This window comes from Pan troglodytes, chromosome 11 (assembly GCF_028858775.2).
Source record: "Pan troglodytes isolate AG18354 chromosome 11, NHGRI_mPanTro3-v2.0_pri, whole genome shotgun sequence".
NCBI lineage: Eukaryota > Metazoa > Chordata > Mammalia > Primates > Hominidae > Pan > Pan troglodytes.
This window is the reverse complement of record NC_072409.2, coordinates 25,248,667-25,261,205: the sequence shown is the minus strand read 5'-3', so window position 1 is coordinate 25,261,205 and position 12,539 is coordinate 25,248,667. Positions and strand designations below refer to the sequence as shown.

General features: G+C 38.1%; 1 protein-coding gene across 7 annotated transcripts in view; it reads right to left on the bottom strand.

Moving 5' to 3' along the window:
- FKBP15 (FKBP prolyl isomerase family member 15) overlaps positions 1-12,539 on the bottom strand; it is a 55,411-nt gene that overhangs the window by 18,662 nt on the left and 24,210 nt on the right. For 5 of the 7 annotated variants that reach the window (XM_016961453.4, XM_063788402.1, XM_063788400.1 and 2 more), the window contains 8 exons: positions 12,189-12,335; positions 9,565-9,707; positions 9,030-9,087; positions 6,008-6,115; positions 3,922-4,024; positions 3,326-3,432; positions 1,777-1,891; positions 223-332 (listed from right to left, as the gene is read on the bottom strand). In XM_016961453.4, the coding sequence (XP_016816942.2) occupies positions 223-332; positions 1,777-1,891; positions 3,326-3,432; positions 3,922-4,024; positions 6,008-6,115; positions 9,030-9,087; positions 9,565-9,707; positions 12,189-12,335 (891 nt within the window). The remainder of the gene's footprint in view (positions 1-222; positions 333-1,776; positions 1,892-3,325; positions 3,433-3,921; positions 4,025-6,007; positions 6,116-9,029; positions 9,088-9,564; positions 9,708-12,188; positions 12,336-12,539) is intronic. The other 2 variants (XM_063788401.1, XM_063788403.1) reach the window with 1 other exon arrangement.

The following is a 12,539-nucleotide window of genomic DNA, read 5'->3' as shown; positions in this document are numbered from 1 at the left end:
CCTGTTGTTAAGGGGGTTAATGAGTTCCTGGGACAATCTCTAACTGTTAAGTTAGAGTTTTCTCCTACTAACTGGATCCCAACATAATTATAACTATCCTTGTAGGGAAATAACCTCTCACTACTACCAATGCAGGAAACCAAAGAAGAGTTTACCTACAGCTCTGGCTGCTCCCTGTTTACATCCCCACTTTCAACATCACCCCAACTCTGACTCAGTCACCTTAGTCATGAGATGATCCATTTTATCAGCCACTTTGCTGACTGCCATTCGAATTTCAGTGTTATGTTGCCGGGCTTCAGTCATGAGAAATGAAGCCATATCACCTGATCCTAAACAGATATAAGCCAAAAAGAAACTTATGAAACTGGAGCAGAGGAAACTGTATGAAGAAAAGCTAGTAGCTCTTCCAGTAAAGAAAGAAATTAATACGTCCATACACTAGGAAATGCTATAGGTGACTTCACCCTGTCAGGAGAAGATATATGGGAGAGAGTAGAGGCAAAAGGGCTTCAAAGTAAACAATAACTAAGCCGTGTTCCTGCAAAATGCATCAAGGGCTACATCTGGTCCAAGGGCACAAATATGCCCACTTTGCACTGCCACAGCACCGGCAGCTCAGATTACTTTCCCGTTCATCCAACTGTATGCCAAGCATTGTACCAGGTACCAGGAATACAGCAGTAAACAAAACACGGCTTCTGCCCTTGGTGAGCTCTCAGTCTGGCTGGGAGACTGACATGTAAACAAATCATTACAAGAGAGTGTATTAAGTGCAAAACAATGGACCATATACTAGGTATAAAAGTAGCACAGAGAAAAGCACGATTAACTCTTTGTTGACACGCGTACACAGTTGTGTTTGTGGGAAGAGAGGAAAGAGGGACAGAGAATAGTCAGGGAAGGCTTCACAGAGGGAGATGACAGTTTTGATGGATGAAAAAGCATATCCCAGATGGAGAAGCAGAGCTTCCAGATAAAGGCTGCATTCAGGAAATCCTGACCAGTCCAGAACCACAAATTATGTTGCAGGACATACTGGCTTATTCCTACCACTGTCCTAATACCAAAGCTGATTACTAAACAGAAGACTAATAGCAGAACAAGGCAGGATTCCATCATACCAGTTTACACTTTATCTTGGTTTGATTTTTTTACATTAGATACTCACATTTGTACATCCATACAAAATATCTGAAAAGTTACCCAAGTAACTGTTAACAACAGTTTCCCAAGGTCAGGGGGTTTATGGAGGGGAAGGACAGTAACTTTTCACTTTACACCCTTTTGTACTGCTTGACTTTTTTATAAAAGTCTCTTATTTTCATCATTTAAAAATGTTAACAGAGTAGCTTTCATTAGAGATACTAAACACCTATAGTATTCAACTTTCTCCCAATTTCCTCGAATGTTTTGCTCTTTTACTATTTTCTCTAAACTCTAGCTACTCTAACAGAGGAATTAAAAGGGCCAGGGGAGAAAATCCAAGGAAAAAAACACAGAATGTGGACACAAGGAAACATTGGGGGATGACGGAAATGTTCTAAAATAGGATTGTAGTGATGAATGCACAACTCTGCAAATTTACTAAAAAACTTTTGAATTGTACATTTAAAATGAATGAATGTGTGGAATATATATTATATCTCAACAAAGCTGTTAAAAAAGAGAAGAAACAATGAGTAGAGAGCTGTTGGCGTGAAAATGAAGGAGGAGCAAGAAGAGGGAAAGCACAGCAAGAGCGGAAGATGAGAAACTGAGGGAATTACTCCCTACCTTGGAAATGGGGAGGCTGAGAGAGCGGTGCTGGGTACAAAGGCCGAACGGGCTGCAGCTGGGAGGTGACGGCAGATGCCTGGGGATAAGCGTAGGCTTGCATACCTGCATAGGGCTGAGAAACTGACGAGTTACCACTGGTTGATAAAACATGCATGTCTTTCTTTTTTGTTCACATTTTTCTTTGGTGGAATAAAGTGGATGAGCTGGGAGGAGACTCAAACTTACTGAAGCTAGAGATGGGTGAGATCTGGGTTTGGCAGTGGGTAAGGACTGCAGCAGGAGAGTTATCTATGTATCCCAGGGGAAACCAGTCACTAAAATCCTACCCAGAAACTGAAGAAAGTGTATCTTAGGTCACTACCCAGTCATCTGGTGAGATAATTTAATTAAGCAAGGATTCACTCCCCATTATCAGGTCTATTGTCTAAGAAGTTTTTAGATTAATAAACTCTGCTTAGCTTCCATTGAGTTCAAAGAAGAAGTGCTCACTGAGATTCCAAACCAAATCTGCCAATTTCCAAGGATGCCTCTCCCCTGCTAGATTCTGAAGCTAATCCGCGAGACCAAGAGCTCTCATATTCCTTTGAGCCTCGGTCACCTCAACTGTAAGAGGAAGATAATAATATCACTTCATAGGGCTGTTGTGTGGACTAAATGAAGTGAGATAGGTAAAGTTCTGAAAAGCTAGTAAGTTACAGGCCTGACAGATAGTAAGCGCTTAATAAACAGCAGCTTTTATTTTAATGAGGATGGTAATTCTTCCTTGAAATAAGGAAGTCTAGCTCATTTCCAGGGATAGATATAACTACGCATCCACTTAAAAAAAATTCTTAGTCTACAGCATAGTAATTCTCCATGGAGGAGAGGAGGGATGGGGAGAAAGAGGGCAACAGTGGGACTTTTTCCAGTTTCGAGACTCCCCATGTTAATGAGGCATAGCCTATCCACCATCATTCCCACACCTCCATTAAGCACCACAAGGAGTGAGCAGCTGTTATCAGTGACAATATGCCTTATCCACCAAGTGTGTTGAGGCAGAAGAAAGGGTCTGCTACCCCTGGCAAACAGGCTGCTGCCATTGTTTTCTGTGATAACAGGAAAAAAGCCTTCTTTAAGAAAAGTTTACTAGATAGCAGAGTCCAGCTACATTTTCCACATGGTTCCACTTTTAAACCATACCATTCTGCTGAATATACTGCAGAATGTTAGCCTGCCAACTTTTAGTAGAAAAGAATACAGAAGAACGTGAATATACACGCTTCAACTGGATATGTGTGAAAAGAAAAGGAAACAAACATTGATTGGACCTTTACTACGTTGTACTAGGGGCTCTACTTGTTCTTGCATTTAATCTTTATGACACTGGAACATAGGTTATCCTTTGCCCGGTTTAGAGATAAGAAAGTGGTAACCAAGGAAGGGAAAAAAATTACAAACTCTGACTTTGGGGAACTGCTACTGTATGAAATGTACAGGAAGAAGAAAAGAGACTGACTAGAACCACAGCAAATTATAGGATATAATTAATACGGTTATAAAATGTTACCTGAAAGGATTGGGCATTTCCAGATACAGCTGAGTGGGAATCGAGAGATGAAACTTGCATTAAGGCAGCAGAAGGTGCCTGGAGCCCAGAAACAGATGGCTGAGGTGCTAAGATAAAGGGAGACATTTTCACTGTTATCCACCCTTGCTTCTTGGTATGAGTCTAGACTAGCACCTTACATACCATCATGCTTCAGACTCAACTATTTTCCTTGCCTAGTCTCCCTACACTCAGCTCTACTGCAATCTCAGGAATGAGCCAGTGGAAGGAAACTGGGTGCTCTCATGTGCTTCTGACTCAGCCCTAGGATCCCATCCGACAGGAAGTGCAGAACACACCCAGGGAGATGTCACAATAGCTGAGTGCAGATTTCCAAAACTGACAGTGCAACACAGCAGAAGTCACAACCAGCAGCCAGGTCCATCTCTGGGTGTGAAAATGCCTTACCCAGGGACAAACTGACAAGCGTCATACTCTTACATTTACACTTTAGTCCTCAGTACTGAAACAATGCAGCCTAACAGTTTAAGGAACAGTGACGATAATTTTCGTGCTGACCCAATTCAAGGCCACAGAGCCTCAGAGAGGTTCCTTACCCTGTGAGGTCATCTGTGGTAACGCTGGATGGGCCGGCTGAAGAGAGGGCTGGACGGACGGAGTCACCACAGGCTGCCCACCTCCTCGCAGAGCGTTCACATCCTGAAACAGGAACGAGCGTTTGGGTTACTCTGTACGGGGTCCCTCATTGAAGACTGAGGCTGACTGTCTGCCCTAAACCTGCTTCCAACACAGGATTTCTAGGCAAAGAAGAGGAAGGAAAGGTAAGCGGAAGGCCAAGAGTTGAGGGTGTGGGTTGTGGAGAAAAAGCACTCTGCTATGCAATAAAGTAAGAGTCCTTCTCCCTATAATCATATTGAATAAGTAAATATAGTTAATTTCCACAAATATTCTCAGAGGTTGATGTTCTATTGTCTGAAGCAGCTAAACTAACCACTCTTCAGAATATATCATTTTCCAAACCAGTAACTACCTTAAGACAAATCTAATCTATTCCCACAAAAAAAGTGGTCTTTTGCAAGAAATAATCCAGCCTCTTCGCTTCTTACAAATCATCCCCATAGTCCTCAAGGTACTCAATGAAAATCAGATAACGTAGGATTCACTGCACCTGATTAACATGCTGTTTTTGGATAACATAGTTTTAGGATGTTTTTCCAACATTCTTTATTTTCATAAAACCAAAGCTTTTCATAAAATCAAAGCTATAACTCTAAACAAAGTTATTCTACCTCCTGCTTCATATAAGACACAGAAAATCTTGAGGCACAATATACAGTGACTGTAATCTGCTATGCTATAGTTCAAAGACCAAAGTTTCAGACATTCTTTTACTTTAGAACTTCACCTTGTCCCCTTATATTCTCTTCTAGAAAAACATCCCAGTTTTAGATTTCTACAGCTCTTAACCAACCTAAATGTCTAACAACAGAGTGAAAGGAATTATAATAAAATGATATAATAGAACACTGGGTTTCCTTTAAACCACTTTATTTACTTAAATCATTTATGTTAATGTAAATGTTTATGATACAACATTAGGTTTAAAAATCAGGTTACAAAGCAATATATAAAGACGAATGCCCTTTTTGTTCAATATGTTTCTTTTCTATAATTTTAAATTATTCTAAAATGAATAAGTAGCACATAAAATTTTTAATAAAAATATTCTTATTTACACTGCATTTCCAGACCAGAAAAAAATAATCCTATAACAATAGGCCTCAGAAATCCTATCTTCCTTTAAGACGTTAAATCTACATAGAGCTTTTCCAAGAAATAAAACAAAAATGTAAAATATAAAGTATATTCCAGAAAAAATTTTTTCAAGACCATCGCCCTTTCCTTGTTTTCTATCAAAGTAAAAGAATACTAAAAATCAGTCTAAGTTATATATTTCACTTCAGTTGAGAAAGGACGATTATATTCAATAAAGAACTAACCACTAGAAAATAATTAAGTTAAAATTAAGTAACTTTATAGCATACACCAAATTCCAAATGGATTAAAAATTTAGATCTAATTATAAAATGTTGATCAATATCTTTAAAAATACATGTGATATTTATAATCTGAAAGTGGAGAGGCTTTCTAAGCATAATGTCAAAAGCAAATAACAAGGGGAGAAAACTGACAGACTTGAATTCAATAAAATTATTGAACTTCTAAATAGAAAACAAACACAAGAATACCACATACAAAGTCAAAAGACATACTAGTTGGAGCTTTAGTGATAGGCAACATCAGCGAGAAGACTAACATTTCCCAAAAGAATCTAAACATTCACTCAATAAATATGAATTGAACACCTGCTATGGATTGGGCATCATGCTGCCCAGAGAGTGATCTTTAGTAACAACAGAGATTCTAGTAAGGAAGGCTAAATTAACTACTGAAAACTGCCCAGTTCTTGTAAAAGATCTACAAAATTGCTTCCATCTCTCAGGGAAGTACTAATCACAGTAGAAACACATGTACCAATACCAATCTGTATCATTTTGCATATTAGCTCTCTAAATAATGATTCTGCCTTAGAGGCAGAAAAAACAATCACTCCAACCAAATGAAAAGAAAGATGATGGCGACACCTGTACTATTCATTCTAATACAGCCAGGGGGACATACTTCGATTTCTGAATCATTGGAATCCAGCTGTGGTGGAAGGATGGGCAGCATGGGCTGGCCCATTTTAGCCATCCGAGAGATCAACTTGGCTTTGACTGCATCGGGACTCTAAAAAGAGAGGAAAGTCACAAAAATCACTGTGATCAAGGCTCATCACCTTCAGGCAGCTCTATCCCTTTGGCTCTTGTATCAAATCCTTCAACAAATCCCCCTACCATATCTATTTAAAAACATTTCCTCTAGAAAATAAGAAAGATTTCTTGCATAGAAGTATACATGGATCACAATTAATAGCAGTAAAAATAATTCCCTGTATCTTTGGAATGGACAAAGTGGTTTCACATATATTGCCTCATTTCAATCAAGTCTCCCCAGCAGGCATAATTAGTCTCATTTTACAGATGAAAACTAAAGTGAGATGTTAAGAAAGGGAGGCATTTTAGGTGACAGTACCCTCACTCAAAAGCCTGAAGCAATTTGGTAGATAATTCAGAAGAGATCTGTGGAGAAAAGGAAACAGGAGCTCTTTGTTTTAACTTCAGGTTCACTTAACTATGACTTGGCATTAACTACCCACTAGACCCTGTGCTAGAAGCTTCCATTAACTGATCCAAAATTTCAGAATGGCAAGTAAGTACACCTGAAGGTGCACAACATGAGCTATTGGGTGTAGAAGGAAATGATCATAACCTCCATTTTTATTATTATTACTTTTTTTTTTTTTTTTTGAGATGGGGTCTCTATCACCCAGGTTGGAGTGCAGTGGCGTGATCTCGGCTCACTGCAACTTCCATTTCCCAGATTTAAGAGGTCTTCCCAGCCCAGCCTCCCAAGTAGCTGGGACCACAGGTGCTAATTTTTTGTATTTTTGGTCGAGAAAGGGCTTCGCCATGTTGCCCAGGCTGCATTTTTATTATTTTTAAGCTATCAATGTAAGACAGTGAGTTTGCTTACAGGGATTGGTGGTACTTTATGTACATAATTTGTCGATAAACGTATACTGGGAGTGTGTGCTTATTTTTTCGTAACTGATGATGTATCCAAAAAAAGTTGGATACATCAGGAAAGGACTAGTTATACAGACCATATGCACACAATGGAATATTGTGATAAGCAGATTAAAATGAGGAAGCTCTCTATACACCAACATGAAAAGATTCTGCATTTTATATATATATATAATATAAATTATATATATATAGTTATATGGAAAAGGCAAGGTGCATTACATACAGAGTATGCTACTTTGTGTGTGTGAAAGGAGGGAGGAATAAAAAATACATTTCTACTTGCGTGCACCTGCATAAAGAAACACTGAAAGAATATATAAGAAACTAATAAAAGCAGTTACCTAAGGGGTGTGAGATGGAATAGGGTAGATAAGGACAGGAATAGGAGTGAGTCCTCACAATGTAGATCTTGTTATATTGTTTTGATAACTGTGCCATATAAATGTAATTACCTATTCAAAACAAAAGATAAAAACTAAAATGGAAAAGAAAAAGAAAAAGAAAGGTGGTTAATTTCATGTTACGTGAATTTTGCCTCCATTAAAAAAACAAATTTGTTTAAAAAAAAGAGAGAAGAAAAATAGTTGGAGGCCATTAGTCTGCTAGAAGTTACTATAGCCTTAGAAATAGGTAACAAGAGTTGTTATGACTACAGAGTACAATGGAACCAATATTGGACCATTTTTGTGACTGTTCAAAGATCTGAGATAATAATTATTCTTAAATTTTCTTCTGATTCTTTGATTTAACCTTCTGGGTTTAGGAGATCACTTCAAAACAATTATTTGCTTAATAATTCCTGTTGGATTGAATATAAACAAGTAAACTAGGGTTGCAGAGATATTAGCACCAATTTCACTCCATGCAACTATTCTGTTTCCCAGTGCAATAGGTGAAGGCCACAGGGTTTTAGAATTTGAAGTGCCTCAGCCACTGTCTGGTCCACAGGCAGCAAACTCAGAAGCCTTCACAGACCAGGCAGGCCAGCAGCAAACTACCATATGCATCCTTCTTAAAGGCATTCAAATCCAGATTTTACTAAAACAGCATGCTGGCACTCTCATCTTACAATTGGGGAAACACAGAGGCTCAGTGACCTGCTCAAAGTCAATCAGCTGGTGAATTAGTACAGAGCTCCTCTGTGAGAATGAAAGTATAAAGATATGTAATGTTAGCAATACTTATGATAATAACAAGAGCTAATGTTTACTGAGCACTTACAATATGCCAGACACAATACTAAAAACTCCATAGGCATTATTTTATTTACAAGCCATAAAAATCTCTTTGAGATAGGCAATATCTCCTTTTTACACATGAGGAAATAAACATGAAGCTTAGAGAAGCTAAATTAAGGTCACAGAAAGCAAGTAGAAGAGAGCGTCTAGGATTAACCACTAACACAATCCTCTGAATAAATAATATTTCTAAAATTGAAGTGCACTTTAACTGAGAGAGGCTCCTCCCTCAGTTGAACACCAGTCTCCTAAATCCTAATAATAATCACAGTGACCACTTATTAAAGACAAACTGAACAAAGGCTCTGAACTCAGCACTTTACAAATTATCTCTAATCCTCACAAAAACTGTAAAAAGGGACTATGAGTTCCTTTTAACTAATGAAGAAGCTGAGGATCACAGAAGTTAGACAATTTTCTCAAGGCCATGTGCTTATCAAGATTTGAATCCCTATGCAGAAGCTGAGGCTAACTTACACTGACTCCCAAGTAAGGGGAAATGAACAAAGTAACCATTGATTTAGCCTAGAAACTTTTTAGCCTCTTAACTTTTTTTTCTCTAACCTACCATATCCTAAGCACATAAAACCTCAGCACACTAGGAGTGAGGGAGAAAAAACACTTTTTTTTTTTTTAAAGGAGAGACGAGGTCTCATTATGTTGCCTAGGCTGGTCTTGAACTCCTGCACTGTAGTGATCCTCCTGCCTCAGCTTCGCAAAGTGTTAGGATTACAGGTGTGAACCACCATGCCTGGCCAAGACTCTTATACTTACTGTATTTATTGCAAGTTGTTCACTGAGGGAGTTAGATTTGGTACGAAGAGCTGGCTCCCTGAAAGCAAATAGACCATATTCCAAGATTGAAAACAAAATCCAGAATCACAAGTCCAAATTATATTGGATAAGCAAATTGATTTTTTAAACGTGTGCCAATTTAATGACTGTAAAACAGAATTTTAACTCTTCTTTAGTTTGCATAATCTTTGAATGCTAGTAAAGATGAACAACTTTCCATCCAAATGCTTATATTTACATTTTTTCCATGAGTATATAATTTTGTATTTATGCCCTTGGCTTAGTTTTCTTCCAGAATTTTATAAGTATTCTTCTGAGTTAGTGCTTTTGTGGCCTATGAATATTAAACCTTTGTCAGAAAAATCTGATGCAAGTATCTTCCCCATTTCCCTGATCCCATTTTTTCCAGTTATTTAAAATTATTTTAGTTTTTAACTATATCTCTATTTCTGAACCCCTCTAAGAATCATTTTTATGAGCCATAAAAGAGCTTGATACAACTGCAGTATCTTACCCTGATTTGAAAGGTATTGATGTGGGTGGTGACACAACAGGATCAGCAGAGAGGTTGTCAGCACCAGGGATGGGAGACGGAGCTGCAGAATCGCGGGAACTAACACTGTGACCATCAGAGCCAGAATCTCTGGCAAACTTCACCTAAGGAAAGAGTCATCGCAGGTGGAATAGGCTACAAATACCCTTTCCCTTTCACCCTCCTTTCATTTTACTTATTTTTCCTTATACAAGCCATTACCTGTTCACTGTAGGCAAATCAGAAAATGTAGCTCAGCCAAAAAGACAAAGGTAGCAATCACCTGCAATCCAACTACCATTATATTATCTGTGTCTGTATATACCTTTTACAAAAATGGGCCATGCTGTTTTGTAACCTGTTTTGCTCACTCACTGACATATTAGCCTATTTCCATATCATTAAATATTAATTTGCAACATTATTTTTAACTACTGAAGAGTATATTTAACTTCAAGGGTCAGCCCTTCACTGCTATGATCTATAGGAAAAAGTCTCCAAAGGATTTTAGGAACTAAAGTCATAAATATCTATGCTGTTAAAAAGTATATTTCACCAGTTCCTCACTGTTAGACATTCAGCTTATTTCTATCATAAACAATGCTTCCATGAATAGCTTTGTATGTGTATTTTTGTATATAATCTTAAATATTTCCAAACTATAAATTAAATTTTAGTTAAATATTTCCAAACTATAAATTAGTTAAAATTGTTGGATAAAAGGGATGCTCATTTTGAAAGCTTTTAATCCATTTATGCCGAGTGTTCCATTATTGGAACGCTAAGCTTGTGGGTGCATTTATATCCTACTGCTCAAGGTCATCACCAAGGTCTGATTTTTCACAAAAAAAATTTGCAACCTCCAGCATAAATGGGTTAATATACACCATTAAATTTCCCACCACAAAGAGTGAACTAGTTTATACACCACAGTAATGTATAAATCTTTCTGAACACTCTTGCCACATGGGGTATGATTCTCTACCAGCCTTGTGAATTTAATATGCATATCAATTTGTCATTCTTTGATTATTGGTAAAACAGAAAATTTTTTGTTTCACGTGCCAGTCATGATAAGACTCAAATTGGTTTGTTATCTACCACCAGCCATGATTTCTTCAAACTCAAAGGAAAATTGACAGACAATATAAAAGCTGTAAAAAAGAAAAAAGGCAGCAGGGTGTATGTCATTGAAAGAAGGCTAGAGTGGCCCAGCAGGATGAGAGTGTCCAGTTAGGAACAGTTAGGAAAGCGTCACTGAGAAGGGAAGCACATCCTTTCTCTGTGACAGGTGTAACAGCCACAATGGAGATGACCATAATATTACCTATTTGTATTGTATTTTAGAGTTTATAGTAACAAACCCTATCACATTTGAACCTAACAAACAGTATAAAGCCAACAGGATCATTTTGGGCAGGGAACGGGTAGTATTAAGTTGACTAAGCACAATTTGTTGCATAGAAACTATATATATTCATGTTAAATTTTTTACATGGTACAAAAGGTACAGTGACAAAAAGTAAAACTTTCTGAACTCCATTTCCATTCTACAGAAAAAAAAATCACTTTTAATGATTTCTTTTAAAGCTTCCAGGAATTTTCTATGAATATATGAGCATATATGTGTGTATTACGTATATGTGTATACACATACATGTACATATGACTATGTATATGGATATGTATATACGTATACACACAGACACACACACATGCACACACACACACGTGCATATGAGACCATACTATCCACAATGTTCTGCAACTTGCTTCCTTAACAATAGATTTTTCATATTCTTCAAGAGCCACATAAAAGTCTATGAAAAAAACATAATTTAACCAGTATCTTAATGATGGACATTTAGGTTGTTGCCAGTTTTTTGCTATTACTATGTGGCAGAGGTAGTCGTAGTAAAACATATACACACACAATCTTTGCATACTTATGTAAAGATATCAAGATAATAAGTTTGTAGCCATAAAATCACTAAGTAAAAAGTATATACACTGGGCAGGAGTCACTATTTTATAGACAAAATAAAAATCTTAGTGTGAAGTAGTGACTTTTTTTTTTGAGACAGAGTCTTGCTCTGTCGCCCAGGCTGGAGTGCAGTGGTGTGATCTCAGCTCACTGCAATCTCTGCCTCCCAGGTTCAAGCAATTCTCCTGCCTCAGCCTCCCAAGTAGCTGGGACTACAGGCGCATGCCACCACGCCTGGCTAATTTTTTGTATTTTTAGTAGAGATGGGGTTTCACCATGTTAGCCAGGATGGTCTCGATCTCCTCACCTCATGATCTGCCCACCTCGGCCTCCCAAAGTGCTGGGATTACAGGCGTGAGCCACCGCGCCCGGCCGAAGATGTGACTTTCTTAAAGTCACAACCACTTCTAGACTCTGAATAGAGAGCCAGGAAGGACATATACTTTGGTCCTTAGATTTCAAAGCTGTTGCTATTTCTGACTACTCCATTTCTACTTTTTCAAAGAAATCTATGCCTTCAGAACCTGGTTTTCAAGTATCTTCATTTATTTATTCATTTTATGTAACTAGCAAAGAGACAGGCAGAGGACTCATCAAACAAAACACAGACAGTTTCACTCACCCGCCTAACCTCCACCTCGAACACCAGGATCGAGTCCGTTGCTTGAGTCCAGCCTATTACCCCTTCTGAGCCAACAGCACAGGCTGGAGGGACAATAAGCAATCGCTTTCCTCCTTTTTTCATGCCCAGCATTCCATCCTCCCAGCCCTTTAAAAGTCAGATAGGAAAAGCTCATCAAACAAGAAGCTCCTCAGAAGACAAAGTGAAGTACAGGAGCAACAGGTTTCACTTATCCACACTTTCAGGTTTACTCAGTGCCTCCAGAGGTCGGGTCTGACTACTGCCCCATGTTGGTATAAGAATATCTAGAATACACCCTCTAAACCTACTTGTAAAAGCAGGCATATCTGG